The following is a 27558-nucleotide window of genomic DNA, read 5'->3' on the forward strand; positions in this document are numbered from 1 at the left end:
AGGGCTGTCCCAGGGAGCAGGAGGCTGCCCCTGCCCGTGCCACACCAGTGCCCAGCTGGGCTTGGCCTTCTGCCATCCTCAAGCCCAGGGCCGGGCAGGGCGCTCAGCATCCTCCTGAGCAGGTTCCTCTTTGGGACCGAGGCTTGGAAGCCTGGACATGGGTCCCTCACCCCTCGGGGAGGAGGAACCTCTGTGCACAGAGCGCTGATGACCCCACTCTCTTACTGGCCAGGGAGCCACAGGCTTGTGGAAGAGGGTCACAGCTGCCTTCTGCAAGGCCTCCAGCTGTGGCTGTGCTGTCCCCAGAGGAGGGGACACATCAGCACGTGGGCTGGGACAGGCTGCGGTGACGGGCAGAGCCCACAGGCAGGGTGTCCTCCCCAGGCAGCTGGGGAGCAGGGTGTGCCATAGACCTGCCCCGTTACTGGGGAGGCTCTGGTGGAGGGGGCTTCGGGGGAGCTGTGCCGCGCAGCATCTCCAGGCCCTGCCCGCAGAGCACGCAGCAGAACTGCAGCTCCCCACCGGCCTCCGCCTCCTCCCAGCAGTCCAGCTCCGCAAGGTCAGGCACGTGGAAAAAGGTGGTGCTGAGCTCATCCAGCCTGTCTGGGTGCCGCCGCCACAGTGTCAGGCGCTGGTCCACAGAGGCAGAGAGCAGCAGGTCTGGCCGCAGCACCCGGATCCCCGTCACGTGGGCAGCGTGGGCGCAGGGCCTGGCCACCCGCTGCAGGACGCGCAGGCTGGTCCCTGCTGCAGCCTCGCCCCCACCTACGGCCACCTCCAGCAGGCAGACGTGGATGGAGCCGTCGTCGCTGCCGCTGGCCACCAGGTACTGCCCCTCTGGTGTCTTGTGGGTGTGGAGGCTGTTCACACCGCAGCTGTGGGCCATGATGGTGAGCAGCGGGGAGCCCAGGGCTGGGAAAACAGGCTTGGTCAGGAGAGCGATGCTCACCTTGGCCGGAGGGAGCAGAGGAGCCCCGCTCCGGGGGCAGAGCAGAGCCACGGGCAGCTGTACCCACCCAGGGGCTGCACCTCTCCCTCTGCTTGGTGCAGGGCATCCACTGCATCTGCGATGGGGTGGGTGATGTCCCAGAAGGCGATGCTGCCATCGGTGGCTGCACTGCACAGGAGGTGCCTCCTGGAAGGGAGGGTTTAGGGGAGCCTCTGGCTGCAGCCCCAAAGGTCTCCACCAAGATCCAGGGAAGCGGCAGAACAACCTCTGCAGATTGATTTATCCCTTCCCTTTGCCTGCTGAGCTGCCAACTGCCATCCCTGTGAGGATGAACACTTCGCCCTGTTGGTTGCAGCAGAATGTTCGGGGCTCACCTCTCCTCTCCCGCCTGTGCATGCAGGAACGCCTCCACCTTCAGCACACAGCGCTGGTGGTGAAATGACTCCGCCACCAGCACCAGCTTCCGGGTGGCCTCCAGGAGCCCAAAGACCCTGTGATGGAGCAGAGGGCAGTGAGCTGTGGCAGCACCTCTGCCCCCATTTCCCACCGTACACCTTCCTGTTCCTGGCTCAAGGTTGGCCACAACCCCTGCAGAGCGTGCTCTGCTCCTGTCGCCAGCCCCAGCTCCATTCTCGTTGCCAGGGCCCATGATGGCTCCTCACCGGACCGATCCGTCACTGCAGGCTGCAACCAGGAACTTCCAGGGCATTGGCAGCTTCTTGGTGCTGGTCCCGGGCACGACGGAGAGGGACATGTACCTGCAGCAAACACACAACACTCACCAATGCCTTGGTGACACTATAGCCCCAGGGAGGCAGGTGGCTCAGCAGAGCAGCCTGAGCCCAGTGTGGGGCACAGCTCCAAGCACTCAGAGGAGCACAAGGGAAGACTGAGCCTTTCCATAAACCAAAAAGCCCTTTGAAGCCCAGCCATCAGGCACAAGACAGCAGGGACGTGCGCATGAAGCCACACCAGCTGCTTCTGCCTCAGCTGAGCCTACAGCTGCCCAGAGCGGGTGCCCCAGGGGAGGCCAGCGCTGTTCCCAGCACCCTCCCGGGCTACAGTCACCGCTAACCCTGCCTCAGGCAGGTCCCAAGCATCACCTCGTCTCCGGGTCCATCTTGACGAGCTTGTGTCTGTTCTTCTTCCGCTCCCAGTACTCATCCAGCCGGTGAGAAGCCACGTGGACAACCTGGCAGTCCACAGCACTCTCAGAGGCTGGGTCCCCCACACACTGCAGCCGGTAACACTCGATCTGCGCCCGGCCGCCCGCAGAGAAGAGCAGTACAGACAAATTCCCATCACCACAGTCCTCGTTGCCAGCCAGCGCCAGTGCCCTCACACTGGAGATGTGGTCACTGAGCCGGGCGATGGGCACGGCAGCTCGGGAGCGCTCACTGAGCACCAGGACACAGGCTGTGGTGTCCTCGCTGCCGGTGATGAAGACATTCAGGGCAGTGTGGCCTGGCACCTCCACTGCCCCCAGGCGCCGCACACAGACGATCTCCCGCCCGTGCAGGGACTCCAGAAGCACCTGCTGCTCGCAGGGCACGGCCTCGCGGTAGTACAGCATCACGTCCCCGCACTTGACGAAGGCGAAGGCGTCGGCCTCGGGGCTGCTGCAGTAGCTCCAGGAGCGGTGTCCCCCGCCACATGGGATGCAGTGGATGTTCTCGCCGGTTCTGCTGCTCCACACCACGAAGTTGTCAGCGTGAAAGCCCAGCACGAGCAGATCCCCGTCTGGGGTGAAGCGCAGCTCCTCGATCCACTGCAGCCCTTTGCAGGGCCTGTGCTTCCGCAGGACCTCCAGCTGAGTGCCCTGCAGCTGGAGCTGGCGGTAGACGCCATCCCGACCAGTACTGTAAATGTAATCCCTGTAGCAGGTGACCGAGGTGACCCCCGTCTTCCCGTGGAGCCCGAAGAGCACGGACAGCGGGCTCTCGAGGGGAAGAACCTCTTTATCCAACAAGCAAGAGGGCTGTGACTCGTTATCAGCGTCCTCACTGTCCTGGCCACTGCGGCCAGCCTCCTCGCTGCCCTGGACGGCGCCAGTGCTCTCGGCAGCCTGCCCAGAGGAGCGGCGGCACGGGAAGAGGAGCAGGGAGCCTCGTCGGTCCCCGCAGAGCAGGAGCGGGGCGCGGGGCAGGAAGGCGGCACAGGTGTGCCAGCGCTGCTTGCAGGGGGGCAGCAGGTAGCGCCCCATCAGCCGCACGCGGGGAGCTCGCCCGGGCCGGTGGGTGACATCGAACCAGAGCATCTCCCCACCGGGCCCCGAGGCCAGGAGCGCGGCGGCGGCGGGGGGCAGCCCGGGTCGGGGGGCCCAGCTCAGCCCCCGCACGGCGCCCTCGAACGGCCTCAGCGCGGCTGCGTCCCCGGGGCTGCCCAGGGCGAAGAGGAGCAGCCGCCCGTCGCCGTCGCCCAGCGCGCACAGCGCCTCGTCGTCGCCGGACAGCGGCGCGGCCGCCAGCAGCGCGCGGGGCCCGGCGGCCCCGGGGGGCAGCACCGGCACCCAAGGCCCCGCCGGCGCCTCGCAGGCTGCCAGCGCCCCCGCCTCGCCCAGCGCCAGCGCCCGCCGCGGCGCCGCCAGCAGCGCCGCCCGCACCCGCCACGGGGCCCGCAGCGCCGCGGGGGCCGGGGCCGCGCTGCCGCGCGCCCGCCACACCCGCACGCCGCCGTCGTCGCCGCCCGTGGCGAGCCGCCCCCCGGCGGGGCGCAGGGCCAGGGCGCGCAGGGCCCCGCGGTGCCCGCGCCGCTCCCGCCGCACGTGGCCGCCGCCGTCCCACTCGAGGCACGCGCCGTCCTCGCCCGCGCTCACGGGGCGCGGCCCCCGCAGCGCCACGGCGGCCACGCGCGAGCCGTGCCCGTAGCACACCAGCAGGCACCGGCCGCCCTCGTCGTCGCGCAGGTCACCGAGCGCCCAGAGCCGCACGCCGCGGTCCTCGGAGGCGGAGGCGAGCAGCCCCCGCGCCGCCGCCCAGCGCAGCGCCAGCACCGCGCCCCGGTGCCCGGTCAGCCGCCGGCGCGGGGCCGCGGGCGCCGCCGCCTGCCACACCAGCACGGCCCCCGCCGCCGTGCCGGCCGCCAGCGCCAGGCGCGCCCAGCACGGCCCCGCCAGCGCGGCGCAGCGCAGCGCGACCCCGGCCCCGCCGCAGCTCGCCCGGCGCAGCCAGCGCCCGCCGCCCCGCCACTCGTAGAGCGCCACGGCCCCGCCGCCCAGCGCCAGCGCCAGCCGCCCACCCGCCGCCCAGCGCGCCTCCCACACCCGCGCGCCCAGCGCCCGCGCCGCCAGCACGGCCAGGCGCGCCCCGCCGCCCGCCGCCCGCACCCACAGCACCGCCAGCCAGCGCCCGCCGAACGCCGCCACCCGCACCGCGCCCGCCCCGCCGCGCTCCGCCCGTAGCCCCTGCACGCTGGCCTCACGCAGCACGCTCCGCCGCGCCGCCGGGCCCGCGCCGCTCAGCCGGAACGCCGCCACCTCCGGGCCCGTGCCTGCGGGACACGCGTCAGACACTGGCCCCGCGCCGCCCCCCGCCCCGCCCGGCCCGGCCCCGCGCTCACCCGCCAGCAGCACGTCCCCTACGAACTCCAGCGCCGTCACCGGCGCCACCAGTGCCACCGACTCCATCTTCGCCCGCCACTCATTCACCGGGCGTCGCGCCCCGCCCCGCGCGTTGACCGAGCCCCCCGCGCCCCTCTCATTGGCTGAGGTTCTAGCCCCGCCCATCCCACCGCTCATTGGCTGAGACACTAGCCCCGCACCCACCTGAGCGCTGCTCATTGGCTGAGCTGCCACACAGCTTGCCACTCACCGGCCGAACCCCGCCCACTCACCAGGCAACTCCCTCGCCGCCCATTGGCCGGGCCGCCGAGCCCCCCCCCCCCACCCCTGCTCATTGGCTGACCTCCCCGGCCCCGAAGCACGCGCAGCCGGCACCCGTCTCTCCACGCTTTATTGGCGCGCGCCGCGGCCCCGCCGCGCACGTGGCCCGCGGCCCCGCCCCCTCGCCCAGCGCGGGAAAAGGCCACGTGCGCGCGACCGGGCTCCCCTTCTGCCCCCCTTAGAGCTCGAGGTGCACCCCGCTGTAGGCTTTATCCACTGTCCACTCGCCCGGCGCCCCGGGCCCAGCCCCGGACCCCACATAACGCTCCATCTCCTGCTGGAACTGCAGCTGCCGCCCCCGGTTGGGGTCGACGTTGATCCAGTTGTTGGCGATCCACTTGGTGCCTTGGGTGACCAGGCAGCCCCCGTGCAGTGCGAAGTCATCCAGCTCCCCCACCCAGCCTGTGGAGAAAAAAAGCCCTCTTACGAGGTGGCCAGGAGTGCTGCAACACAGCGTGGACCATCGAACACTGCCAGCAGCTGTCCTGCGCACAGCGCTTGCCTGGGTTTTAGCTCAGATAAAAGTGAAAGGCCTTGTTTCCTCCTGGCATCCCTCCACCTTAGTGCTACTCCCCTCCTAGAATCTACAAGGAATTCACCAGGGTAGGCCCCTCGGCTGCAAAATGCTCGCTGCCTCCATGCCTCTACTCAGCATGAAAGGCTCTTGCATTCTGCAGGGTGGCTGCTGTGTTTCTCAGCTCTTCCCAAAAGCGGAAAGGGCTGGCAGGGAAGAGACTGGTGGTGCCACTATAAGGCTTGTGGAAGTCGGACTCCCACAGCCCTGTTACAGATTGCATTTCAGCAGTTCTCAACGACCCCCTCTCTTTAAAGAGCTGCCATGCTTTTTCTGTGGCAGCCTTGCAACAGCAGCAGCCTTCCGTTTAGGAACAATTTGCTCGTAAAAACACAACAGGGCTGTTCTTACAGGAGAGTTGATGGCCTTGATATTATCATTCAACAGCCCAAATGCTGGTCTTGTGACCTCCTCTGTGGATTTTCCAGGGATGGAAACACGGGCTGCTCCCAGAGGAGCTGGGATGCTGTACTCCTCCTTCCCTACCACTGCTCAAAATCTGCCATCAAAACACTCTGCAGTCAATCTGGAAGATTAATATCAATTCCCCAGCCTGGCTGTCAGAGAAAGCCATGCTGCGCTTCATGAGAAAAACAGCCCCAAGGACACATACCATCAGGCTGCGGCTCAGCTATAAAGCAGGAATCGGCCTCAAGCACGGCAGAGCCTCGTGTGGGGCGGGCCAGGCCTCCCTGTGCTGCAGCACTGACGGCCATGCCTTTGTCTGCCTCCCCTCCCCAGCCCTTTGGGCAACACCACAGCAGTGAAACATTTTCAATTGCAGACCAAGTTCCAGTAGGAGTTTCAGCTCGCACAGCAGGACAGGAGGCAGCTGGCAATGGCTCCTGCAGCCAAGGTCTTTGTTTGCTAGCTAGCCCTGTCCCCCAAACACATCAGGAGCCACTGACCTACTGCCTGCAAACAAAGGCCTGTCAAGAGTCAGGAAACTCCTACCCAGCTGGTGACAAGCAGACTCCACAGTTCCCACTAGCAGGCAGCTATCACTTTCTGGCTCTCCTCTTAGCTCCGAGCCACCGCAAGAAGACAACGGCTGTCACCTCCTGCAGTCCTACCCCTCCCAAGAGCCGAGTCCTGAAACAGGAATGTACCTTCTCCGTCTGACAGGTAGTTGTACCAGAAGACAGCAGTGCCTTGCTGAGGTTTCACTCTCAAATTGCCCTTGTCACAGTTTTTCCGAGTATCTCGCAGATCAACGTCATTCTGGATTAAAGACTGGCAAGAAACCACAGAGAAGGTGTCGCAAACGGCGTTGGAACAAAGCGCTTGCACTTGGGCTGCCTCTGCTGCCAGTCATCATCCTGCCCTTTGCCTGAATGCCCCATAGGGACAGCTCAAGGCTGGGCAGGGCTTTCACAACCCACCCATAGCAGCTCATTTCAGCCCCCTGGAGCTCCATGACCTGTTTCTGAGCAGCCAGCTAGTCCTGAACACATTGCCTGGCAGAAGCACAACATACCTGCCACGACTTAGTCTGAGGAACCTGCCCAGACAGAAGTAATCAGAACTGCATTAGGGCAGCAAGACCAACAGAGGGTCCTTGTGTCTCTGAGTGAGGAGAGGTGCAGCTCTCAAAGCCCTGTGCCTCCTCCTCTGCCTCAGAGGGACAGCTTCCCCATGTTCCAGCTATGAAAGCCAACATCCATCACCCTCACATAACAGACCCCTTCTGCAGCCTCAGCGAATAGAGACATTCAAAGAGGGACTCAAAATCCCTGGGGGCAACATGTAGGCAAGATCCATTTACCATCTCTTCATACGTCCTGTTATCGGCTATAGGAAAGACTGTTTCGCCTCCCCCAGTCACATTGTTCAGGTAGAACAGCACTGTCGCATACCTGCAAGACAAAGTGGCTGTCACAGGACACAACTGGAACAGGAACAGACACACAGGGGCTGTCCGCACCCTCCCACTTCACCATACATACAGTGATTCCGCCAAGACATCATAAGGCACGGGATTCACATCACCAGCCTTTCTCCAAGGACGAGACAAGGACAACAAAGAAAATCCCCTCCCGCAGCAGTGAGGATGTGTTTCTGGCCTCTGGTGGGGACGGCCCAGCAGCTCTGCCCTCCTCACATGGACCCACAGGATTCACCCACTTTCCCCTTCAAACCTCTCCATGCCAACAGTCCTCAGAGCTGTGAGCCCAGCAACCTCAGTACCGACAGCCACGTGAGGTGAGGCGAAGTGGCTTTCCCCGTCTCTTTAGCGCATTCCAGACTGTGCCAACGCAGACCTTACCGGCACGAGGTTTCAAAGGGAGCGCTTTCATTGGCGACCAGCTTGGTGTGGCTGCAGGCAGTCTCGGGGAAGACGGGGCCACTGTCCATGTGGGCATGGTAGTGTCCTCCTTGGTCATAGCGCACCACCTGGAGGGGCTCGCTGTGCTCCACAATCTCGGGGGGCAAGCGAGTCAGGCGCATTACCCTGAAGAGGAGAGCAGAGCAGGTGAGGGGAGAGCACCGTCAGCCTTGCCAGCCGCTACTCCTAAGCACGGAATGAATCCAGAGAAAGATAAACCCCCCTTCCCCAACAGACCGAAGAGACGGATGGGCTGCAGCAAGCATGCCGAGAGATAGCTAGGTCCTTACAGATCTGTTGGACCATCAGCATCAGCTCAGAAAATCCTCATCAAGGTTAATAAAATAAACCCAAACCATCTCCAGCAGGACTGCTCTCAGGAAGACTTTGCTTGCTCAGAAAGTGTCTGTCCCTGGAGCCTTCATGTGCCATCTCATTGCTTCTCTGGACTCCTGCAACACCACCTACAGACCTCAGGGACAGTTAGCAAAGCACAGGGCCCCTGCTCAGAGTGAACGAGAGACTACCTCTAGGAATATTTGTGTCACCTAACTCACCTTTCCCTGTAGCCTTTTCAGCAGCCTCCCCCAGGGCAGAGGGGCACAGGAAGTGATCAAGGAGACCGGAGCCCTCCTGCTCTGGGATTTTTCCGCTGCTACATCTGAGATCATCCCCAAGGCAAGCAGGTACCTCTCGAGACCTGCCAAAGAACACTCAGAGCTCTGAGAATTCAGACTGGTGAAGCCCTCGGGGCAGTTGCGAGGAGAACGCGCACCCAGGCAGGATGGCAAAGCCCCTCCAGGCACCCGTGGAGGGCTGTAACAGCCTCCTTCAGCACTGTGTCTTCATGTCCTTGTAACAGTGGCCAACTGAAGAGCATAAAAGCAGTATGCCGATGCCTGTGTGTGCTGGCTAGCTGGCACAGAGAAAGTGGCAGCCAGTCTGCTCTAATCAAGGCAATATGCAACCCCATTCTCCCACTGGAATGCACTGAAGAAAAGGAGTGACCACAGCCATTGTCAAGCCTCAGGACACATTTTACCCACCCATGTTCTGGGTGAGGACCAGCACCACAAGAAAAAGAGAGTCTCCAGCCAATTATCTGAAACTCACCACGGCTAAAAGACTGGGCCTGCGTGCTGGGTTTCAACACTTCCCAGTACCAAACCTGAGACGAAGGCAAATGTAAGAGGTTCTCCCATCTCCCATGAGCTGCCCTGCAGTACGTGTGCTCAGTGGATTGAACTAACTCAGCTTCCTTGAGGTGAAGTTGTGCTTGCTAAAGTCAGCTCTGAACAGCTAAGGCAGATTTCAGTGAAATGCATGAGTAACTAAAGCAAATGACAGTAAGTACTGGCACCCAGACAGCACTGGAAACGGGAAGTTTCTCCTAGTAAGCTCATTTACTAATTAGAATGAATTATTTCATATGATGCCAAGTCTTCTTGGTTTTATAGGGCTATTCCCAAAAGTGAATGGCAACGCCGAAAGGTTTGATTTTTCTTTTTCCTTTTCCATAGGGCAATACAAATTCTTGTTCTAATGAAAACCTCCTCTCCCCATTTTATGCATGCGTTCATTGCTCTTTATACTCCAAAGACTTTCAGGCAATTAGGAAGTGTGAATATTAGCACGTCTGCCACCGCCTCTCCCAGCACAGATGGTCCTTGTGCCTACGCAAACCCAGCCGCCCGGCTGCCTGGCCCTTACCTCTGCCGTATGGCTCGCATGACCTGGTGTGCCCCCTCGCCCTGGTACAGCCAGGTGTGCTGGCTGTTGCGCACCAAGTCACTCATCTTCACTTTTTGGCTTCCCATGTACTTGTGGAAATCACGGATATTCAGTTGTTTGAACTCCTCCAAACTCAGCACACCTACAGGGAGAGAGAGAAAGCTGGCTGACTGTGGTGCAGGTAACAGTTCCTGGCGTCTGTACTCAAGAGAAACCACCAGCTGAGGGCACCGAAGAGACCACCTTCCTCAAACCAACCCCACTCAGGGTCCACCACTGCACCCAGTCCGTGCAGCATTGCAGACCCCAGCAATGCTCTTGCCTGCCGTTAGCTGAGCAGAGGGCATACAGCCACCTGCAAAAGTAAACTGTTAGCTGCCATGCACTGTGAGAACTGGCACGGGCAAAATACCACTTTGAACTTCAAAAAAAAAAGCTCCTAAAGCAAGGAAAAGAGCTTGATCCATCAAAAGAGAGAAGTTCCAGGTCTAACGTAGGCAATACCACAGCTCAAAAGCCTGGGCCACCTGATGCCTTGGGACTTGTTACTTAGATACTTAAACAGATGCCTTTAAGAGCAGGGCAGGACCACATTTTCTATAAGCCCAAACAAGCAGTGCGTTCTTCTGCATTTGTGTCATTGCAAAACATGAGCAAGAAATACAGCAGAGCATGATCTTGCGTAAGTACAAATAACAGAAAAGTGAGAGGTAAAACATGGTTTCTGCTATAACAGGTACTTCTTGTTGGGACCAAACTAGATTTGGCAAGGGATGGGTTTTGGCCTTTGTCACCTTCAGAAAAGTCTCCATGTTTGTCGTTTCCCCTTTCTGGACAAGAAGGAAGCCCTGCACTGGGGACCTGGTCCCTGCAACCGGAGCGTGGGGAGCGCTGCAGTGCATTGCCCTGCACTCATCCTGGGCTGCGAGGGGAGCTTGCTCAGGCAGCAAACTCAGTGCTGCTGTGGTGCCAGCTCTGCCCCTGGGCACACAGCACCCTCCGGCAGGAAGAAGGACCAGCCACCAGGGTCACCCTGGGACAGCTCCTCAGGCGCCAGTGGTGACCGAGTTATCCACCATTATTATTTCCAGTGTCTCCCTGTTCTGGCTTCCCCTTATGCCACATGGTCTTTGATGACGCAGTATCACATCCAGGTTGTGACCTGGTCTCTGTGTCACGTACCAATCTAACAAGGGAAGCAGCAATCTGGAAGCAACGTCCTGCCAGGAGCACTTTAATAGGACCTTTCATTTGTTAATGTCCAGAACAGTGGAAAAGCCATTGACAACTCAATCGTACGCTCCTACCCCTGCCAAGAATGCCACCGGCCTGGAGAACCAGGGCACAGGGTGCTCTCCGGATATTTAGGCATTCACAAGGGTCCTGCTCCAATGCCAAAGCAGCTCCTCCCGGACAGCTCTCAATGCCAGGTCACTGGAAGACAGCGTGCAGAGCTTACGCATTCACTTAATTTGATTAGGAAATGGAGAGTTGCTTAATTGAGGCCACTCTAATTAGGGCAGCATAGGTTAGAGTGCAATTCTGGACCAGCAGGAACTTCTGGGAGATGAAGGGCAGGAGAGGCAGAAGTGGCCTCATGGAATACAGAGAGTTTGCAGGGGCAGAGAGGGGTGTCAGCAACAAAGGCCGACCAACAAGACCACCCTCACCTCTGGTTATTCCACCCTCCCCTGCCAGCAATGCAGTGCTCCCAGCCTGCTGTAGAAGTCTCCCTGAAAACAGGGGTAGAGTGGAGGATGCACCTTAAAACCTGCAGCCCAGGTGAGAAGAGCTACACAGTCAGAGACAGAGGGGTCTCTCAGATCGCAGGAGCAGAAGAGCGCCCTGAAGGTCCTGTTACAGTGGGGCTCAAACCAAGGCAGGTCTGACAGGGGAGACGGAGTGCAGAGTTGTGTTCTGGTCTTGCTTCTGCACGATCTAAGCCCAGGAGGTAGAACCAGCCTGCTGCTAGACTGGCAGTGAAGGGGCAGGAGTGCTGTGATGAGAGCTTTTCACTGATTTTACTTTTCTGCAAAGGTCTCTAAAGCAGCATAATTTTCCTTTGAAGAACACAGCTAGAGAAACAAGCCTTAGCAGGGACATGGCTCCTGCTCTACCCCACAAAGCTGTGCAAGGTGTCCAGCATGCTGAGGAGCTGCTCTTACCATTCCCATCAGGATCGGCCTTGACTGCAGTGTACATCTCCCGGATGTTTTCGGGGGTCATCCACCTGCCGTTCCCAAGCCGGGTATGGGTCAATACCTGAAATTCATAAATATATAAACACCAGACACTGCTTTCTTGTGTTAACGAAACCCTATGGATTGCCTGCTTGTGGCCTGGCGGGTTCTCCTCTGCAGAACATTGGTCAGCCAAGCATCAGCACCTCTCCGCAGAAAGACGACCACAGTGAGAATCATCTGGCAGCCACACACAGCGCTGAGTGCCGTTATTTCCAGTTTAGGTCATGGCAAATGACTGCTGGGACTCAGTTAACTACTCATGAGAAGGAGGGGGCACAGCTCTTTCTCTTGAAGGGAAAATAAAGCTACTGATGATAAAAGTGAATGCTTTCATTTGTCCAAAATAAGGGCTTGGAAAAAACACTTCCTTTCCACGTGTAGAGATGCAGTATCTTGGAGAGCTCTCAGCAGGCTCTGACCTTCAGAGAAACAAGCCTTCCTCTGGGTTATCAGTTCCCCGTACTCCACAGGACAGCAAACACCCCTGGCCCACCTGAAATGGGAGCCTGGGAAAGGACATCCTCAAACTGCCAGCTCCTGCCCTGGTGCATGCTGCCATACAGGGCAAGGGTGCTGCAGCGCTGCAGACAAGGTGCTCATTTATCCCTCCCCACGGTCATTAACAGGGGTTGCTTTGCTGATGTTTGGTCAGTTGAGCACATTCAGACTCTACAGGCTGCACAAAGCACTCCCTACGCTACAAGCTCACTTCCTTGGGACACTCAACAAGTGGAAACTCAGAGCACAAGGAACATTTCACCCAGCATATTCAAAACACACATCTCCTGCCAAGGAGCGTTGCTGCCTCCCAACAGCATCACAACTGCGGTGCATTTCCCAAGACACTTCCCAAGGCCAGCACAAGACAGAAATAAGAAAATGCTGATAGGTACATGCTGGGGACTGGCCCTGCCCAAGGACACGAGTAACCAAGAGACCATCTGAAGAGGGGTCCTGCCAGAGGGTCCCCCAGCAAACATCCTCTGGGCTGTCCCACACGATACCTCTTTGAGCTGTAGCTGCCCATCCTGGTTCTGGTCCAGCAGGTTGAAAATGTCCATCTGGCTGATTTCTATCATTTCCATGGCTTCCTCATAGTCATCTGTTGGTAGGATCTGGCTCTTCTGCAGCCCCTTCAGCTGTGCCAGATGGATGATGAGCTTGCATTCCTCCTCCGTCAGGAAGTCAGGAATTTCTGCAGCAAAAGCGTGAGCAGCAACAGAAGCTGAGGAATTGTTAGAGTGAAACACTGTACCAACGGCAGGTGGCTCAGAAGGTAAGAAATAGAGGTGCTGGGGCCATCTACAAACTGCCTAAGCTGGGGAGTTTCAAATGTATCCAGCCTTCTATCAGAATAGCTCTTAAAGAGCTCACACCACACACCTGAGCAGCTGGAGGTGGGTATTTTTACAGCAGCAGTTCCTAAATGTTTGGACCCAGGGGTCAAGCCCTTAAACTCTCACAGGTACAACAATGGACAAAGGAGAGAACAAACACGTGCATATCACCGCGTATTATCACTTCAAAGGCGACATGTGGATCGCATTCTGGGAACTGCTTCTCTGCGGGAAGGCAGGCTAAAACCCTTTGCGCTGGGCAGCGGTGATGGCCAGGGTTTCAGGCTTCCTTGCCCTCACATGGAGGGGGCGGCACTTTGCACAGAATCAAACACCTTGCAGGGGAACCTGGCCTAGTGCTCTGCTAAGAAACTCAAACAGCACGGAAACAACTTCCAAACTTATTTCCACTCATTCCTTGATCCTCCATTAAAAAGGCTCTTCAAATTTATTATTACAGAGGAAGACGCCACACATGCAGACACCACCTTCCATACCCAGGTAGCATCCCAGTATCACTAGGTTTCCTTTGCAGCACACCATCAGCAGCAATCATGCAATACTGGGAATCCCAAGCAAATTTAAATGCAGAGAAATCTACTGATGACTATGAGGCTAAGAGATTCCCAACTGCATGGAGCACTGGCAACACAGTTACACTGTGGCCCAGCAGGTTGAGAAGATCCTGCTAGCTGATGTCCATTACTGCTACAGGGATCTTGTTACCAGCTGCTGAGACTTTTGAAAAGAGAAATAAAACCCCATCAAAGCAGGATAGGCTTAACTGCTCCTAGGCCTAAGGTCTTGCTCACCAAAACACAGCTCCCTAGAGCACCTGCAGATATGTGCCAAGAACACATTCTGCCGCCAGTATAGCGGCAATCCTCAAAGGGGGGGAAAAACCCCAAGTTAATTACTTTCATGACCTTAAATCAACCCTATCAGCTCCAACTGTCAAAAAGCAGTTGGCTTCTTCCTAAGCACAGACCAGAACTTGCCCTGGAGCAAATAGATGTTCCTGGGAAGCCCAAGATACACAATGCAGCCGGCTGTATCCCTAACACCCTCCAAGGAAACAATTTCCGCCAGAGGCAGCACAGGGTCCTTGTGCCAGAGGATGCTTCAGAGCTGGAGCTTCCGCTGGCCAGTTTGAACCTCATGGCATGGCACCAGGTCTGAGTGAACCGTGTGTGCTGGCAAGCAACACCCCCAGTATTTCCACTTCCCCAAACTGGGCTACAATAATAATGGCTTCTGGAATCTTAATTACATGCTGGAGGAAGGACAATCCTGCTCTTCAGCAGTAGTAACGGGATTTTGTAATGAAGCAAAGATTCTGTTAACCTGAAAGTGCGCTGTCACACAGGTTGCGTGGTGAGGGGGTTTCCAGCTAAGCACTGCCAATCCTGTCTGCAAACAACCTGGATCCACAGCTGCAAATTAGTTCCTCTTTACCCGCAGCTCTCCAAAATGGTTAACTTCTGGCTGTGAAACCATCCTATCTCCCTGCCCGCTCAACAATAGATCCAGCTAAACAAATGTCTCCTAATTGACTTTGAGCAACACTTGATTGCTTTTACAAAAAACAAAAGAGAGGAAAACATTGGGGTTTATGAAATAATGACTAATCCTGGAGCAAGAGAAAGGGGATGGGTTCAAGCACTGGTGTCAAACAGAGATTCAATCTCCGCTGAAAGAGCCCCAAGACACATGGGCCAAGTCATTCATCCCTCCCCAACTGCCCTCATTTCCACACCTGCTGATCTAAGCCAAACCCCTGCTAAAATCCAAACAATCGGGGCCGCTGGCAAACAAAAATTGGAGCATTGTCTTCCCCATGAGGGCTCTGAAAGGGCCGCACTTAATGAGGATGGATTGTCAGAGAGGTGGCTCGTAGGCTATAAAAGGCATCCCACAGTCGCGAGCAGCTCAGTCTGGGGTGCGCCGCCTGTCCGCCTGCTCCCAGCTTGCTCTGAGCATGGTCACAGCCGACCGCAGGCACCCCCTGAGGTTGGGCAGCCCATGGCTGCTGGGTCTCCTGACGCGCCTGCTGCTCTGGGGCTCTCCGGGAGCCTGGGCAAGCTACCTGAGGAGATCCTCCAGCTGCACGCCCATCCCACACCACATGGCCTTGTGCTACGATATTGGCTATTCGGAGATGAGGATTCCCAACCTGCTGGAGCATGAGACTATGTCAGAAGTGATCCAGCAGTCTTCCAGCTGGCTGCCCTTGCTGGCCAGGGAGTGCCACCCAGACGCTAGGATTTTCCTCTGCTCCCTCTTTGCACCAATCTGCTTGGACAGGTAAGATGTTTTTACAAGTTATTTCAGCTGTAGCAAGTAACGCTTCCCAGGAGTGCAACGGCATTTACTTCTCAGGAGAAAACACGTGCAATGTGATCAGCGCAGTCCCTGAGAAGCTGTGCTGCCCCTCTGGGCAAGAGGCAATTGGATCACCCAGCAGGGACCTTCCCTCTGGAAGTTAAACATTTCATCCGGCAGGAGCAGAAACATTACATTCCCTCCTCTGGATTTTCCTGTTCTCCCACCCCAGGCACTGCTGCTGTTGACCCTCACTGCCCCTCTCGCACACTGCTGCAGGTGGTGGTCACCAGCTTCACCTCCTACCTTCCCTGCAGCCCCTGTCCCGGGCTCCTGCCCCCATCACACAGGGGCTTTCTCAGCCTGATAGTGGTAGCAGCACAGCGAAATCCCCAGTTTTGTCTTGCAGCTGTCACAATACAGAACTGCTAATCATGGAATTAGGCACCTGTAAAGGTAAGCAGACTATGCCAACTAAAGAAGGTCCCTGGGTAGAAGGAAGGGCTTCTGGCAGCAGCCTGTATTGAACAGCCTCATCCCTCCTGTCCTCAGAAATTCGTTGTTTGCTTCCTGGGAATGAATGTTCAAAAAGGATCAAAGACCCCCAAATAGCTTTGCTAGTGCTACAGTGTGCAACACAGCCCTGTGTAGCAGCAGTGCAATGCCAGGGCTTGACCCCCAGCCTGCTGCCAGGAGTCCAGAAGTGCTGTAACGCCCACCCTCTCCCCAGGCTCATCTATCCCTGCCGCAGCCTGTGCGAAGCTGTCAAGAGAAGCTGCGCACCCGTCATGGCTTGCTATGGCTACCCCTGGCCCGAAATCCTGAACTGCAACAAGTTCCCTGCAGACCATGAACTGTGCATCGCAGCAGTCTCCACAGATGAAAATTCCTCCAGCAGGAGAAGTAAGGTTTCTTTTCTCATACATTCTCCCATACGTAACACTAAAAACCCAATGCCTTGTTTCTATTCCTAACACTTCTTGCCTTAAGCTATGCTTAAAAAAAGAATACATCATAAATTCTAGTTTTGTTCTCTCTGGGAACTCCACTGTGTCTAGAAAATTAGCATAAAGCTGACTGCAGCTTGTTCCTCTCTCTATTGTATTCATTAGCTCCCCGGGTGCCATCAGACCACACAGAGTTTGGGACAGGGGGAGAAAATCGCTGTAAAAGCCTAATGCTCAGGCACAGCTTGTGTGCAGGCTCCAGGCGGCGAGATGGGCTGCCAGCAGAGCTAAGGAGCTGCAGCCCTCATCTTTCAGCTCGGTCCAGGGTTTAAATAACCATGCAAAAAGAAATGTTTTGCAAGCCTCCTCCTTAAGCATTAGGAAACAGTACAAAGGGGCAGAAGCCTTTGCAGGCATGAGTTACACACACAAAAAAAATTTAAGTCTGAAAGACTAAATTAAACACGCAGATACAGAGAAACACAGGGAGATTCAACAGCAGTCTTAACTGCTTAAGGGGAGAATGGATGCCTCTTCTCAGCATCATTGGATGGAGTCTGGCCATACCAATGGCTTTACTGTTTCATCCAAACCAGGCAACCTTAATTAGGCATTTTCACTGCTGCTTTAACATGCAGAAACACAGACAAGCCAAAACAAAGCACAACAAGCAGCCTCTGCCCCAGCCATAGGAAGGAGAGCTTAACATTTCCCACTCTTGCAGCCTAGTTGTCTCCCCAGAGCCTGGGTAGTTCAGGAAGAAGCACGACTTGGGAGCATTAAGTCACCACTCACAGGTCTCAAAATTGCATTACGCCTTTTCCAGTGAAGCTTGACAAGGGTGTTATAACCAAACTTCTGTTGCAGCAGTGCCCCGAGCCAGCTGCAAGGACTGCGAGCTAGAGGAGGCCAGCACTGCCAGGGAGATCCTGGAAAACCTCTGTGCGAACGATTTTGGTGAGTAACCCCCCTCCTTCTCCCAGCTGCTGCTGTTCTCTCCAACAGCCGAGTAGTGCCAGGGACAGAATATGGCTTTTCCCTAACAAACTGACTTGGAGGAACTGCAGCTTTCACAGCAGATCCCAGGGATTTTCAGGTCCCAGCTTACCTGTTAGGCAGCAGGAGGGCTCAGCTCCAGGCAGCATCGAATGTGAAGACCTGCTTTATTTCTGTGGGCTGTGATTTGGTTTTGTATTGCGGCTGCCAAACACAATCACTACTCTGGTTTTCCCTTGGAGACGGAGATTTCAACTGCAGCCCATGAAAACCTTTAGCAAACTCCACATTAGTTATTTTGAACTTCAAGACGGTTATTCTAGCAACACGACTTTCCCTTTCCTAGCCCTCGCAGATGGCATCAACAGCTCTGCTCAGTCAGCTGGCAGGAAGTTTTCAAGATACTTTCTTGATTTCAGGCACACAACCTTCATGGCAAAAAAACCCAAAATTAAAAATCCTGAGCAGCTCAGAGAAAAGTAATTTGCACGAGACAAGGGCTTTGATGCATCCACTTGCTTGTGCCCCTACTTCTACAGTGTTTCTGCCCATGAAGCCTTTGCCACTCATGAGAAGAGTGGAGTGAGAACGGTGCTCAGTACTGGAAAGTAACTTCAAATGAGAACTTAGACAAGTTCACTGCAATTACTGGAGCTTGGATGGATGTGTCACAGAAACAGCAAGAAAGCCTTGTCCTGGCTGTGTGTTTAGGTAGGTAAGAGCTATGAAAAGTAAACAGAACTAACAGCTCTTTTTCCAACCCCTGCAGCAGTGAAAATCCGAATCCTGAGGAAGAATATGACTACCACCATCTCGGACTTTGACCTAGATGCCTCCAGGGTAGAGGTCCTGAAGCACGGCCCACTCCTCCGAACCGAAATCCCCATCAGGCTCCAGCAGTGGCTGGACATAGATGCTACCTGCGTCCACAACATCATGAGAGGCACTCACGCAGGGGTCTTCATTGTAAGCGGCGAAGTACAGAGTGACAAAGTGGTGGTGAACAAGGCCTACGCTTGGCAGAAGAAGAACAGGAACCTGCATCAGGCAGTGCGGAGGTGGAAACATCACCGCTGCCCTGAACAGGCTGGCCGGAGGGTCTGAAAAATCTCAATTCCAACACGAAGAAACTGCTCCTTTCCCTATGGCTAGAAAACTCCCTCCCCTGGCAGGTGGTGTTTTGGAGATGTACAGAGAATATTTTTAGGTGATTCAAAGCAGTCGTAGTCCACAGATAGGGCCTCACCACAGATCTCAGTTTTACTGAAACAGAGTTTAAGGATGCAGATTTAACATATTCCTCTCACAAGGCTCTGCAGATCCAGGACTTGCAATGGACAGCTTTGTGTAGGATCCAACATCACAACTGAACTCAAATGAACTCTGCAGGCAAGCACAAACTAGAAGAGACATATAATAACCATTCTTTCTAGGTCTCATTGTCAAAGCTGATAGCCATTTCAGCTTCATTGTTTGACCCTGAGACACTGATGCTGTCCAAGTGCCTGCTTGTTTTCTCTCCAGAGAGATTACAGGAAAGTCTCCCTGACTGCTAAGAGATGCTTTTTTAGGTCATGGAGCAAACTCTTTACTTTTGAACAGTCTGAGGTAAATTAAGGGGGAGAAGAACACACACAAGCGATGCCCAGTCCCTTAAAAAATTAATGCTAATTCTTCACTATTGATCAGTCACTCAGGCTGTCCCTTTAGCTTGCTGCACCAAGGTAAAAGGAAACAGCCATTCTTAAGCAGGAAAGGCACAGAGCAAAGATAGCAGAGGATTTCTGCCATAATAGGAAAAGAACATTTTTTAACATCAGAAACCGGGTTTGGATCAGAAGATTCTGGTACCTGGGGAACTACCAAAGATACTGCAAGAGCCTTGAGAAAGCAGAGCAGGACATCAGCCATTTAAACCTCTGCTCTGGTGTGCAACAGCAGCTTTTCTGGGGACTTGAAGGTGAGCCCTAACCACAGCACAGCAGGAGATACTTGCAGTTCTGATATTGGGGGTAAGAAACGTCACACGTTTGTCTGGCCTTCTCCCTGCATGCAGGAAAGACCGAAAAGGTGGCAAAAGGCAGCTCTCTGCAGTTCACGCTCTCACCCAAGTAGGGACCGTAATTCCCTGCACAGGTAAAGACAGCTACAGCTCCACACTCCAGACCACAGAGCAGAGAACAGCAAATCCTCAAATAAGAAAACAAGCCAGATTTGTACTGTCCATGGAAAAGTTTCTACACTGGATTAAACTTGGGACTGAAATAAGAAAACAAGGGGAAAATGCCTTTTGGGAGAAATTCTTTCTGCCTTGTTTGTGAGCCTGCAGCCTCAGCTGTGGAGAGTACCACTTGGTTTGATGGAGACACATTGCCTCCCTGTGCTTGTAAAGCACACTGACAACCCACGATAAGATCTCTTCGGATTTAGTGTAGGCCGAGACGAGCACGCAGACGTTCACACTGAAATTCAGCTGCACCTCGACATCCGTGCAGTCATTATTTCTATTCCTTGAGGTACTGAAGGAAAACACAGTGAGATTTCCTATTTTTATTCCTCCCTACTGCCTTGTCTTACAAACGGCCGCCCGAGGCACAGAATCCACTGCCAGGTGGTCCCTGCAATCGCAGCATCTTCTGAACAGACTGCGTTTGGAAAACATGACAGAACACATAAAAGCTCTGAAGGTTGAAAAGGCTTTGTCTGATATTTGTTTTCCATTAATGGGGTTATTTGATTACTGGTGTTTCCTAACTAAAAAGTGCACAGATGGTCTGACTTGCAAGCTTTAGAAATGACGTCTGGTAGCCAGAGGGGGAAAAATAGGGCAGGGACTACTTCTGGCTCCATGAAATACGCTTGGGTTCAATGCAGATGACTTAGCTACATTTATAAAACAAACTGCAAGATCCCCTCCGGTGCCAGCGCCATGCTGCAAAGCACAGAGCGCACATTAAATCATTAACGAGCCGTTCGCTGCTGCAGTCCCACTACAGCCTGCACCACGGAAAGCCAAGATCGCAAACCAGCCACTTATTCCCTTAAACGGGCTCTCGCACGCAACAATACTTTGTGCTGAGTAAAATCACCAGAAATTCAAGAGCCCTTTGCCAGCAGCTTCTGGGTTTGTCTAACACCACCAAGTTAAATATACACTTTCACTAATTTAAATAACACAGATACAATAAATTTTGGCTTTAAAAAACCAGCTGATTTAGATTGGTGCTGTTTGCATAGATAGAGGAATCTCTGGAAGTCTTTTAAAGTCAGGGCTGGCTCCTGGCAGGTTCATCCATGAGATAAGAGCTGTCTTGCGACTTGCGGTTTCTAAATAAGGGACTCTATCAGAGGACGAAGGAGAACAGACTCGCATGGCATCTCAAATGCTGAATGTCCACTGCTGTCTGTGATACCTCCTCAGGGAGCAAAGCTTCCCCCAGAACTGACAGAGATGCCGAAGTGACAAGTTAAAAGCTTTGGGATTAGTGCTGCCAGGACCAGCCTGCCTTTTCTCAACCTCAGCACCTCTCTCGGAGGCCAGGATCAGCTCTTTACTTCAGCAGCACCAGCAGAGTAGAGGAAGTGGGAACAGGAGTCTTCTCGAAAGAAAATCAGAGCGACTGCCCCAGATTATGGTTCTGGTAATGAGGTCAGCTTTGTGATGGCTGTTGGGTATCAGTTCTAGGTTGGTGTGTCTGTTCACTGAATGTCAGAAATCCACTTGGAGATCTGCAGCCCGTGAGCACTACATATATAGAAATGGCAGAAGAACCTACCTGGTTTATGGCCGAGCTTTCTGTGTGGATTTGGAATCAGAAAAAAACCTTCTTACACTACTGAGAAAGCATCTAACACTCTCAGCGCTCTTTTCAAGTACAATAGGTTTTCTCTGACTTTGCAGTAGCAGGAATTTTGTAATTATCTGTCCTTAAAAATTAATTTGTATATTCTCAGTGGATTTCCAGAACACGGGGTTCCATTAATGACACTTACCTGCCACAGCACAAATCACAGAAAGAAGAAAGGTAAATATCTGAAAGAAGGATATTGTGGGGTTGTGTACCAGTGCAGCCAGAAATAAAGATAAATCTAGAACAAATGAATGCAAAATGGTGGAAGACATTAAATCTATCCGTTCTCCCGTTACTCCTTTCCTCAGCACTGAAGCACCAACACTAAATCACTTTCTCATAATTTATTACCAAAACTTTGGGGATCTCTTGTCTCCTACTAATACTCATCTTCTTCGGGGTCCTCATCAGTGATCTTCTCTCTGTCTGTCATATTTCAAAGGGAAAACCTGGAAAGGTTAATCTGCCAAATTCTTCTAAGTGGGCCATCCCAAGCAAGTAACCTCTGGGAACACTGCAGCAAAGACCTTAAGCAGAACCCCACTCTTTTTCAGGCAGTCCCAAGGGAAAAGCCAGCCCTGAGAAAGCAGTTGGGGAGAGCGTGAGACTGAGGGGAGACCTTATCACTGTCAACAACCATCTGAAAGGAGGTTGTAATTAGGTGGGTGTTGGTCTCTTCTCCCTAGTTGCGTTCAGGGAGGTTCAGATTAGACATTAGGAAAAATTTTTTCACTGAAAGGGTTCTCGTTCACTGGAACAGCTGCCCAGGGAGGTGGTTGAGTCCCCGTCCCTGGAGGCATTTAAAAGACAAGTAGATGAAGTGCTTAGGGATGTGATTTAGTAGTGGACAGGGACAGTTGGGCTTGATGATCTCAAAGGCCTTTTCCAACTAAGTAATTCTATGATTCTATAAATTAGGAACTAACTCCACTTGGTTTTGTTATGGCTTTAAATTGGAATGAGGAAGATTTAGACCAGACATCAGGAAGAAATCCTTCATCATGAGGGTGGTGAGGCACTGGTACAGGTTTCCCAGGGAGGTTGTGGCTGCCCCATCCCTGGAGGTGTTCAAGGCCAGGCTGGATGAAGCTTTGAGCACTCTGATCCAGTGGGACATGTCCCTGCCTATTGCATCAGGGTTGGGACTGGATGGGCTTTGGGGTCCCTTCCAACCAAAACCATCCTATGGTTCCATGAAGTGCTTAGGGATGTGATTTAGTAGTGGACAAGTATGGTTGGGCTTCATGGTCTCAAAAGTCTTTTCCAGCCTAGAGATTCTATGGTTCTATGAGACAGACAGCAGGGGTGAGAGTGAGGGTGCCAGCAGGGGCAACACGGGGTATGACAGCAGCGGTGAGAGCGGAGGTGAGGGGGGACACGGGGGTGACAGCGAGTGTAACACTGGGGTGACACCGAGGGGAACAGCAGGGGTTACAGCCGGGGTGAGAGGTGACACCAGGTGTGACAGTGGGGATGACAGCAGGGGCGTGACAGCGAGTGTAACACTGGGGGTGACAGCGGGGTTAGAGCAGAGCTGAGGGGTGACAGCGGGGGGAGAGCCCTGCCGGGCCGGGACTCACCGAAGAGCAGCGGTTTGAGGCTGAGCGTGCGGGCGGCGCGGACCCTGCCGGGCTCGAGCTCCAGGCGCTGCGTGTGTCCCACCTGCGGGGAGAGCGGCCGTCAGCGGCAGCGCGGCGCGGCCCACCCCGGCCCCGCGGCGAGGCCTTGCCTTGATGCCCTCGAGGCGCGGGAGGGCGCGGGCGGGCGGCGGCGGCGGCGGCGGGGGCGCGGCGGGCGGGGAGCCGATGTCGCCGGCGCTGAGGTGCACGAAGAGCAGCAGCCCCAGGACGTTGAGGACGTAAAGGTGGGCGAACACCATCAGGACGAGGAAATAGGGCCGGGAGCACACGGGGCGGGGACGCCCGCCGGGCGGGCCGGGCAGCGGGGGCCCCTCCGGCTCCGCCGCCGCCGCCGCCATCGCGCCCCGCGCGTCACCACGGCAACGACCGCGCGCTGCGTCACCGCCGCGGGGGCGGGGCCAGAACGGGGCGGAGTCAGTTATAGGGGCGGGACTAGAACAGAGGCTGAACGGAGCGGGGGGCAGAGTCAGGGACGGGGCCGGGACCGAGATCAAAGCGGGGGCGGGGCATGGGGCGCGAGGCCAGGCTCGAGCTCAGAGCCGGGGCTGACGGGGGCGGGGCCAAGGCGGAGGGAAGAGGCAGGGACTGGGCGTGGCCAAAGCTGATGAGGGGGTGGCCAGAACGAGGGGGCGTGGTCAACGACGAGCTAGAGTCAGGCCGTGGGCGTGGCCAGGGTCAAGATCAGAGCTGGGAGCAGGGGGCGTGGCCAACACCGACATTACGGCCGGGGCGGAGCAGGGGACGTGGCCAATGCAGAGGTAACAGGTGGGGGCGTGGCCAGACACCCAGGGGGCGTAGCCAACACGAAGAGGCGGGTCGGGGCCAATGTAGAGGTAAGAGGCGTGACGGGGGCGTGGTCAGACCTGAGGGGGCGTGACCAACCCCGAGACCAGAACGGGAGCGGACGGGGACCTCGCCAGTGCAGATATATGGGGCGGGGGCGTGGCCAGAGCCGAGAGGGGCGTGGCCAGAGCCGTGGCGCCGGCGGGAGGGCGCGCGTGGCGGGAGTTCCCGCTGCCCTCCCCGCTCCCCAAGAAGAGCCGGGACGCCTCCGAAAGTGAGAAAGTCGCGGTTTATTTCAAATAACCCGGGGGCGCCCGCTGGGAAACCGCCTCCCGGGCGGCCCCCGCCCCTCTGCAGGCACGGCGAAGCGGCGCCCCGGCCCGTGTCGGGGTTCGCCCCAGCTCTGCGCGGCCCGAGCCGGGCGGGGGCAGGGAAGGAATTCCCAGAGCAAGTGCCTCATTTAAAAATAAAGTTCTATTTTTTTTTTTTCCACCCGCTTAAAAAGTCTAAAATTCAGAGTGCAAGGCTATGGTACAGAAACCTCCTGCTGCCCCATCCCAGGGCGCCGGCGGCGCGCGGAGCGGCAGTCATGCAGTTTATGGGATCAGTAGAAAATTCTTTGTGTTACAATCTGGGAAGCCTGAGGACTGTTAGAGGTGAGCAGCCAACGCACTAACACAAGCGAAGCTGAAATCAGAGTATCGGGTGAAGGATGGAGAGGTGTCAGGCTGGCGCGGGAACTGGAAATGAGTGCAAAAAGAAACAAAAAGAGAGCAAACATTCCACATCTGTAGCAGTAACGCACCAAAGGGAAACTTGCACCTCCGAATTAACAGCTCCTGAGCCACTTTCTATTCACATACACTTGTAACCTCAACAGGGCTGTGTATCTATCACAGGGGAAAAAACTGGCCTTGTCTTTTGGCATCAAGAACTCTGTTTCCCCCCTGTCACCTCCCTCTCAAGCAGCTTCAGTCACTTGATGTGAAAAGCCAACAGTCCTGGTGCTCTGCAGGTCTTGGAGCCTACGGTTTTCTGTCTGACACCAGGACAGGCGTCCCCCAGCCTGGGCTGCACGAGGCAATCTTGTTGTTTTCCCAGAGTACAGAAATCTGTGCGTGCAAACCAGGTCTTTCCCTATCTTCAAAAAGGGTGGCCTTTTTTTTTTTTTTTTTTAACAAAAAAACCCCAGAACTGCTGACAAAGCTCTGGTTTCAGAAAATTTGAAAGAATTTGGGGATGCGCTGTGCAGTATTTGTTACTGTTGCCCAGCAGCCTGTTCAGTGCTCTAAGGTCTGGCTTGTCTACAAACAAGGATTCATAGCAAAACATTTTGTGGGAGCATGAGAGAGGGAGGGGAGGAGGGAGGCAGGGAGGGAGAAAGACAAAACCCTATTCTCATCTTGCTCAAAGCTGAACAATTATGTAACAGAAGTGAGGGCTCTTTGGGATTAGGGAACTCCATGTACCTGTTCTGCAAAGAGATTAGGTGCTACGATAGTTACATTTAGACAAAGAGAACACCAGCTTTTATCCTGATTAGTACTTTGCACATTACATTTTGAAAGAACAGTTTAAACATTGGCTCTATGCACTGCAAACTGCTGGGTCTCAGCAAGCCTTCTCCCACGCCACCCCTTCCCCTGGGTTTAGCGTCCCAGACTTTGACAATCATTTGGGAAGGGGAGGGGAAGGAAGAGGCTGAGCCTGGAATATCTCATGAGTCTGCTGCAGGGAGCAGAGGAGGGAATAAAATCAAGAGGCAATGGCTGTGGCAAGGACCTATCTATCCCTATCACTCTAGCCTGGAGAGACAGAACAGGACAGAGCAGGAACACAGGAGCCGTGGTTATGGAGGTCTCTTGCGCAGCAAGCAGCACTTGCTCCCAGAAACCATTGTTTCGTCCTTCCTTGCCCCTACCCCGCTGTCTGCAGCCCTGCTCCACCCTCAGCCACTTCTGCTGTAACCCCCTTTCCACTGCCAGCAGCTCCTGGCAGCGTATTCCCCGGTTCCCTGAGGATACACCCCACACCAGCGATGGGAAGGAGGAGGGAAAAAGGCCTCTTGGTTCAAAATGTTCTGCTGTGTACGACACGCGTGGCCACAGGATTAGCTCCTCTGACAGCCACTCCTCTTTTAAACTGATGCTGTCTTGTTAAAATCCATCAGCCCAGTTGAACACTCTGCTCACGTGTTGCAGGTATGTAAAAAGGGCTCCAACAGCAGAGTTAGCTTCTGTTGACATGCAGGAATTGAGCACTTTACCCCCCTCCTCCAATTTAATCTTTACCAGGTAACATTGTGTAAGAGCAATACAGGGATGCATCAAAGGCAACACTTCCACACACAGCATGAAGGAGAATCCCATGAATTCCCTGCAAAGGCGAAGATTTCCTCAGATCAGACTTCAGCTCCAGCTTACTGGCTGCAAATAATGTGTTCCTGGTGCCCGTGACATTCATGCCTGTGAAATCTTAACATGTGGCCTGCTCCCTGCAGCAAACAGGCAAGCATCAACACTTAAGTAACCTTTTTCACGTTACCCCTACTAAGATGAACTAGGTTTTCATATTTTTATTTTAGTGTATATTTTACATTAGAAAAAAGAATGTTAATAAAAAAGCTCCACATGCTCCTAACAATCATTTTTTCTGATAAGTCTCCACCAGTATCAATACTAATATACAAATAAATTAATTTTGCTAGTTAATTTTCTGCCTGGCTTGGTGCAGGCACTGCACAAGCAGTGCACCTGTATTCAAGTGCCTGTCCACATTGCCAACACGTGCCAGGGAGTGTGTTACACATCATCCTTCCTCCACATAATACACTGGTGTTTAGTCTCACCTTGATGCATGGAATCTAATTTTCTCAGCCATGTTACCCAGCAGGCACAAATAATCTTTACCAGGCTGCATGGCACTGTTATAACATGGATTGTTTCACTCTGCAAAACTCCCAAGCCTTGATTAACAACTGTATGCTACTACTCCCTCGTCACTCACTTTGGCAATACAACACCCTCCCCACAAAAATGAGTAAAGCAAAAATCTACATGGAAGACCTAAATCAAATGTAGAATCAAATGTAGAATGTGACCTGACTCAAGGCCTATCCCCCAGTTTAACCTGGTCTCTCCCCTACAATTCCTCCATTTGCTTTTGTTTGTGCAGCAGGATTTTGCACAGCTGATTTACAAGGAAAGAGATGTCACATGTCATCATCCTAAACCGCGGCCACTGCGGTCAGACGCAGCAGCAGCCACTCTTAATACCAGCCACTCTCCTCCTGCAATGCCAATGCTACAATGCTCTCTTAAAGGAGCATGGAGAAACCTCCTTGAGATATTTTGTAACCTCCTTCAGTGCCCAGGAGGATTTTGGGGTCAGAGGAAGGGAGGGGGAGGGGGGAAAAGCCCATTAAATTTACAAGCAGATTAAGGAAAAACACTCCACTGCCAATTTATTTTCAAAAAGGGTTGTGTGTTATTCTAAGGTTTGTCTGTATAATTGTACAACCGTTGAAAATTACATAAATTGTAATGATCTAATACTATTAACAGCCTTTCAGAGAAAAACTCCCTCCCCTTCTGAAACCAACACGGTCAGGAGGGAAATGTCCCAGGAAATACGCCAATCTGAACTCTGGCCTCTAGCCTGGCAGAAACAGAAAGATAAGAGAACAAACTGGACTAAGATGTGGTGTTTGCATGTGTCTGACTTGCAAGGGGAGGGGTGGCTTTGTCCTTGGCCATGTTCTCCCAGAGGCAGTGCCTGCTTATCCCGGTGAAGCTGCCATCACTTCACTCGCTGCTCTCACCCCTGCATTTTGTCACTTCCTCCTGTCTTATGTGTCATGGAAGTCTTTCAGCAGGGTCCTCCGTCTCTGCTCTGCTATGTGCATCTGATTCTCTAAGTCCTGGTAGAAGAGAAGGTAGAAACTGTTAGGATCTGCTCTTCACCAAAGGGCTACACGGAG

General features: G+C 54.7%; 4 protein-coding genes across 7 annotated transcripts in view; 1 reads left to right on the forward strand and 3 right to left on the reverse strand.

Annotated features, from left to right (window-relative positions):
• Window positions 1–409: 409 nt before the first annotated feature.
• Window positions 410–4673, reverse strand: WDR6 (WD repeat domain 6). The gene is made up of 6 exons (XM_054076868.1): window positions 4508–4673; window positions 2053–4438; window positions 1612–1707; window positions 1324–1440; window positions 1017–1135; window positions 410–912 (listed from the first exon to the last, which is right to left on the reverse strand). The coding sequence occupies exons 1-6, from the start codon at window positions 4671–4673 to the stop codon at window positions 422–424; spliced, it is 3375 nt and encodes a 1124-aa protein (XP_053932843.1). The 3' UTR covers window positions 410–421.
• Window positions 4674–4888: 215 nt separating this feature from the next.
• Window positions 4889–23168, reverse strand: P4HTM (prolyl 4-hydroxylase, transmembrane). 3 transcript variants are annotated; one of them, XM_054076841.1, is made up of 9 exons: window positions 22886–23168; window positions 22737–22818; window positions 12708–12898; window positions 11626–11722; window positions 9440–9602; window positions 7670–7855; window positions 7169–7259; window positions 6513–6636; window positions 4889–5231 (listed from the first exon to the last, which is right to left on the reverse strand). In XM_054076841.1, exons 1-9 carry the CDS (start codon window positions 23132–23134, stop codon window positions 5008–5010), a joined length of 1407 nt encoding a protein of 468 aa, XP_053932816.1. In that variant the 5' UTR covers window positions 23135–23168; the 3' UTR covers window positions 4889–5007. The 3 variants fall into 3 exon arrangements, with proteins under 3 accessions (XP_053932816.1, XP_053932815.1, XP_053932817.1); XM_054076840.1 differs by having other exon boundaries at window positions 12708–12928; XM_054076842.1 differs by lacking the exons at window positions 22737–22818; window positions 22886–23168 and adding an exon at window positions 17418–18174 and having other exon boundaries at window positions 12708–12928.
• LOC104063607 (secreted frizzled-related protein 5) lies at window positions 12786–22727 on the forward strand. Its single transcript, XM_009565833.2, has 4 exons — window positions 12786–15344; window positions 16093–16265; window positions 17180–17266; window positions 18075–22727. The coding sequence occupies exons 1-4, from the start codon at window positions 15019–15021 to the stop codon at window positions 18407–18409; spliced, it is 921 nt and encodes a 306-aa protein (XP_009564128.2). The 5' UTR covers window positions 12786–15018; the 3' UTR covers window positions 18410–22727.
• A 707-nt stretch (window positions 23169–23875) lies between the features above and the next one.
• ARIH2 (ariadne RBR E3 ubiquitin protein ligase 2) overlaps window positions 23876–27558 on the reverse strand; it is a 34049-nt gene continuing 30366 nt past the window's right edge. Inside the window, exon 14 of one of the 2 annotated variants that reach the window (XM_054076635.1) lies at window positions 23876–27498. In XM_054076635.1, coding sequence (XP_053932610.1) covers window positions 27427–27498 — 72 coding nt within the window. In that variant the 3' untranslated portion in view covers window positions 23876–27426. The remainder of the gene's footprint in view (window positions 27499–27558) is intronic. The other variant, XM_054076634.1, reaches the window with a different exon arrangement.

The sequence above is a fragment of the Cuculus canorus genome, chromosome 11 (assembly GCF_017976375.1).
Source record: "Cuculus canorus isolate bCucCan1 chromosome 11, bCucCan1.pri, whole genome shotgun sequence".
NCBI classification, from domain to species: Eukaryota; Metazoa; Chordata; class Aves; order Cuculiformes; family Cuculidae; genus Cuculus; species Cuculus canorus.

Excerpts from the sequence above, each read along its gene's own strand:
- WDR6 (XM_054076868.1), bottom strand. The coding sequence starts at position 4,673 with ATGGGCGGGGCTAGAACCTCAGCCAATGAGAGGGGCGCGGGGGGCTCG. Across the intron at positions 1,708-2,052 it reads AAGATGGACCCGGAGACGAG|GTACATGTCCCTCTCCGTCG; the intron begins GTGATGCTTGGG and ends TGTTTGCTGCAG. Across the intron at positions 1,441-1,611 it reads TGCAGTGACGGATCGGTCCG|GGTCTTTGGGCTCCTGGAGG; the intron begins GTGAGGAGCCAT and ends GCTCCATCACAG.
- LOC104063607 (XM_009565833.2), top strand. The coding sequence starts at position 15,019 with ATGGTCACAGCCGACCGCAGGCACCCCCTGAGGTTGGGCAGCCCATGG. Across the intron at positions 15,345-16,092 it reads GCACCAATCTGCTTGGACAG|GCTCATCTATCCCTGCCGCA; the intron begins GTAAGATGTTTT and ends CCCTCTCCCCAG. Across the intron at positions 16,266-17,179 it reads AAATTCCTCCAGCAGGAGAA|TGCCCCGAGCCAGCTGCAAG; the intron begins GTAAGGTTTCTT and ends CTGTTGCAGCAG.
- P4HTM (XM_054076840.1), bottom strand. The coding sequence starts at position 23,134 with ATGGCGGCGGCGGCGGCGGAGCCGGAGGGGCCCCCGCTGCCCGGCCCG. Across the intron at positions 11,723-12,707 it reads GGCAGCTACAGCTCAAAGAG|GTATTGACCCATACCCGGCT; the intron begins GTATCGTGTGGG and ends TATGAATTTCAG. Across the intron at positions 7,856-9,439 it reads ATGCGAGCCATACGGCAGAG|GGTAATGCGCCTGACTCGCT; the intron begins GTAAGGGCCAGG and ends TCTCCTCTTCAG.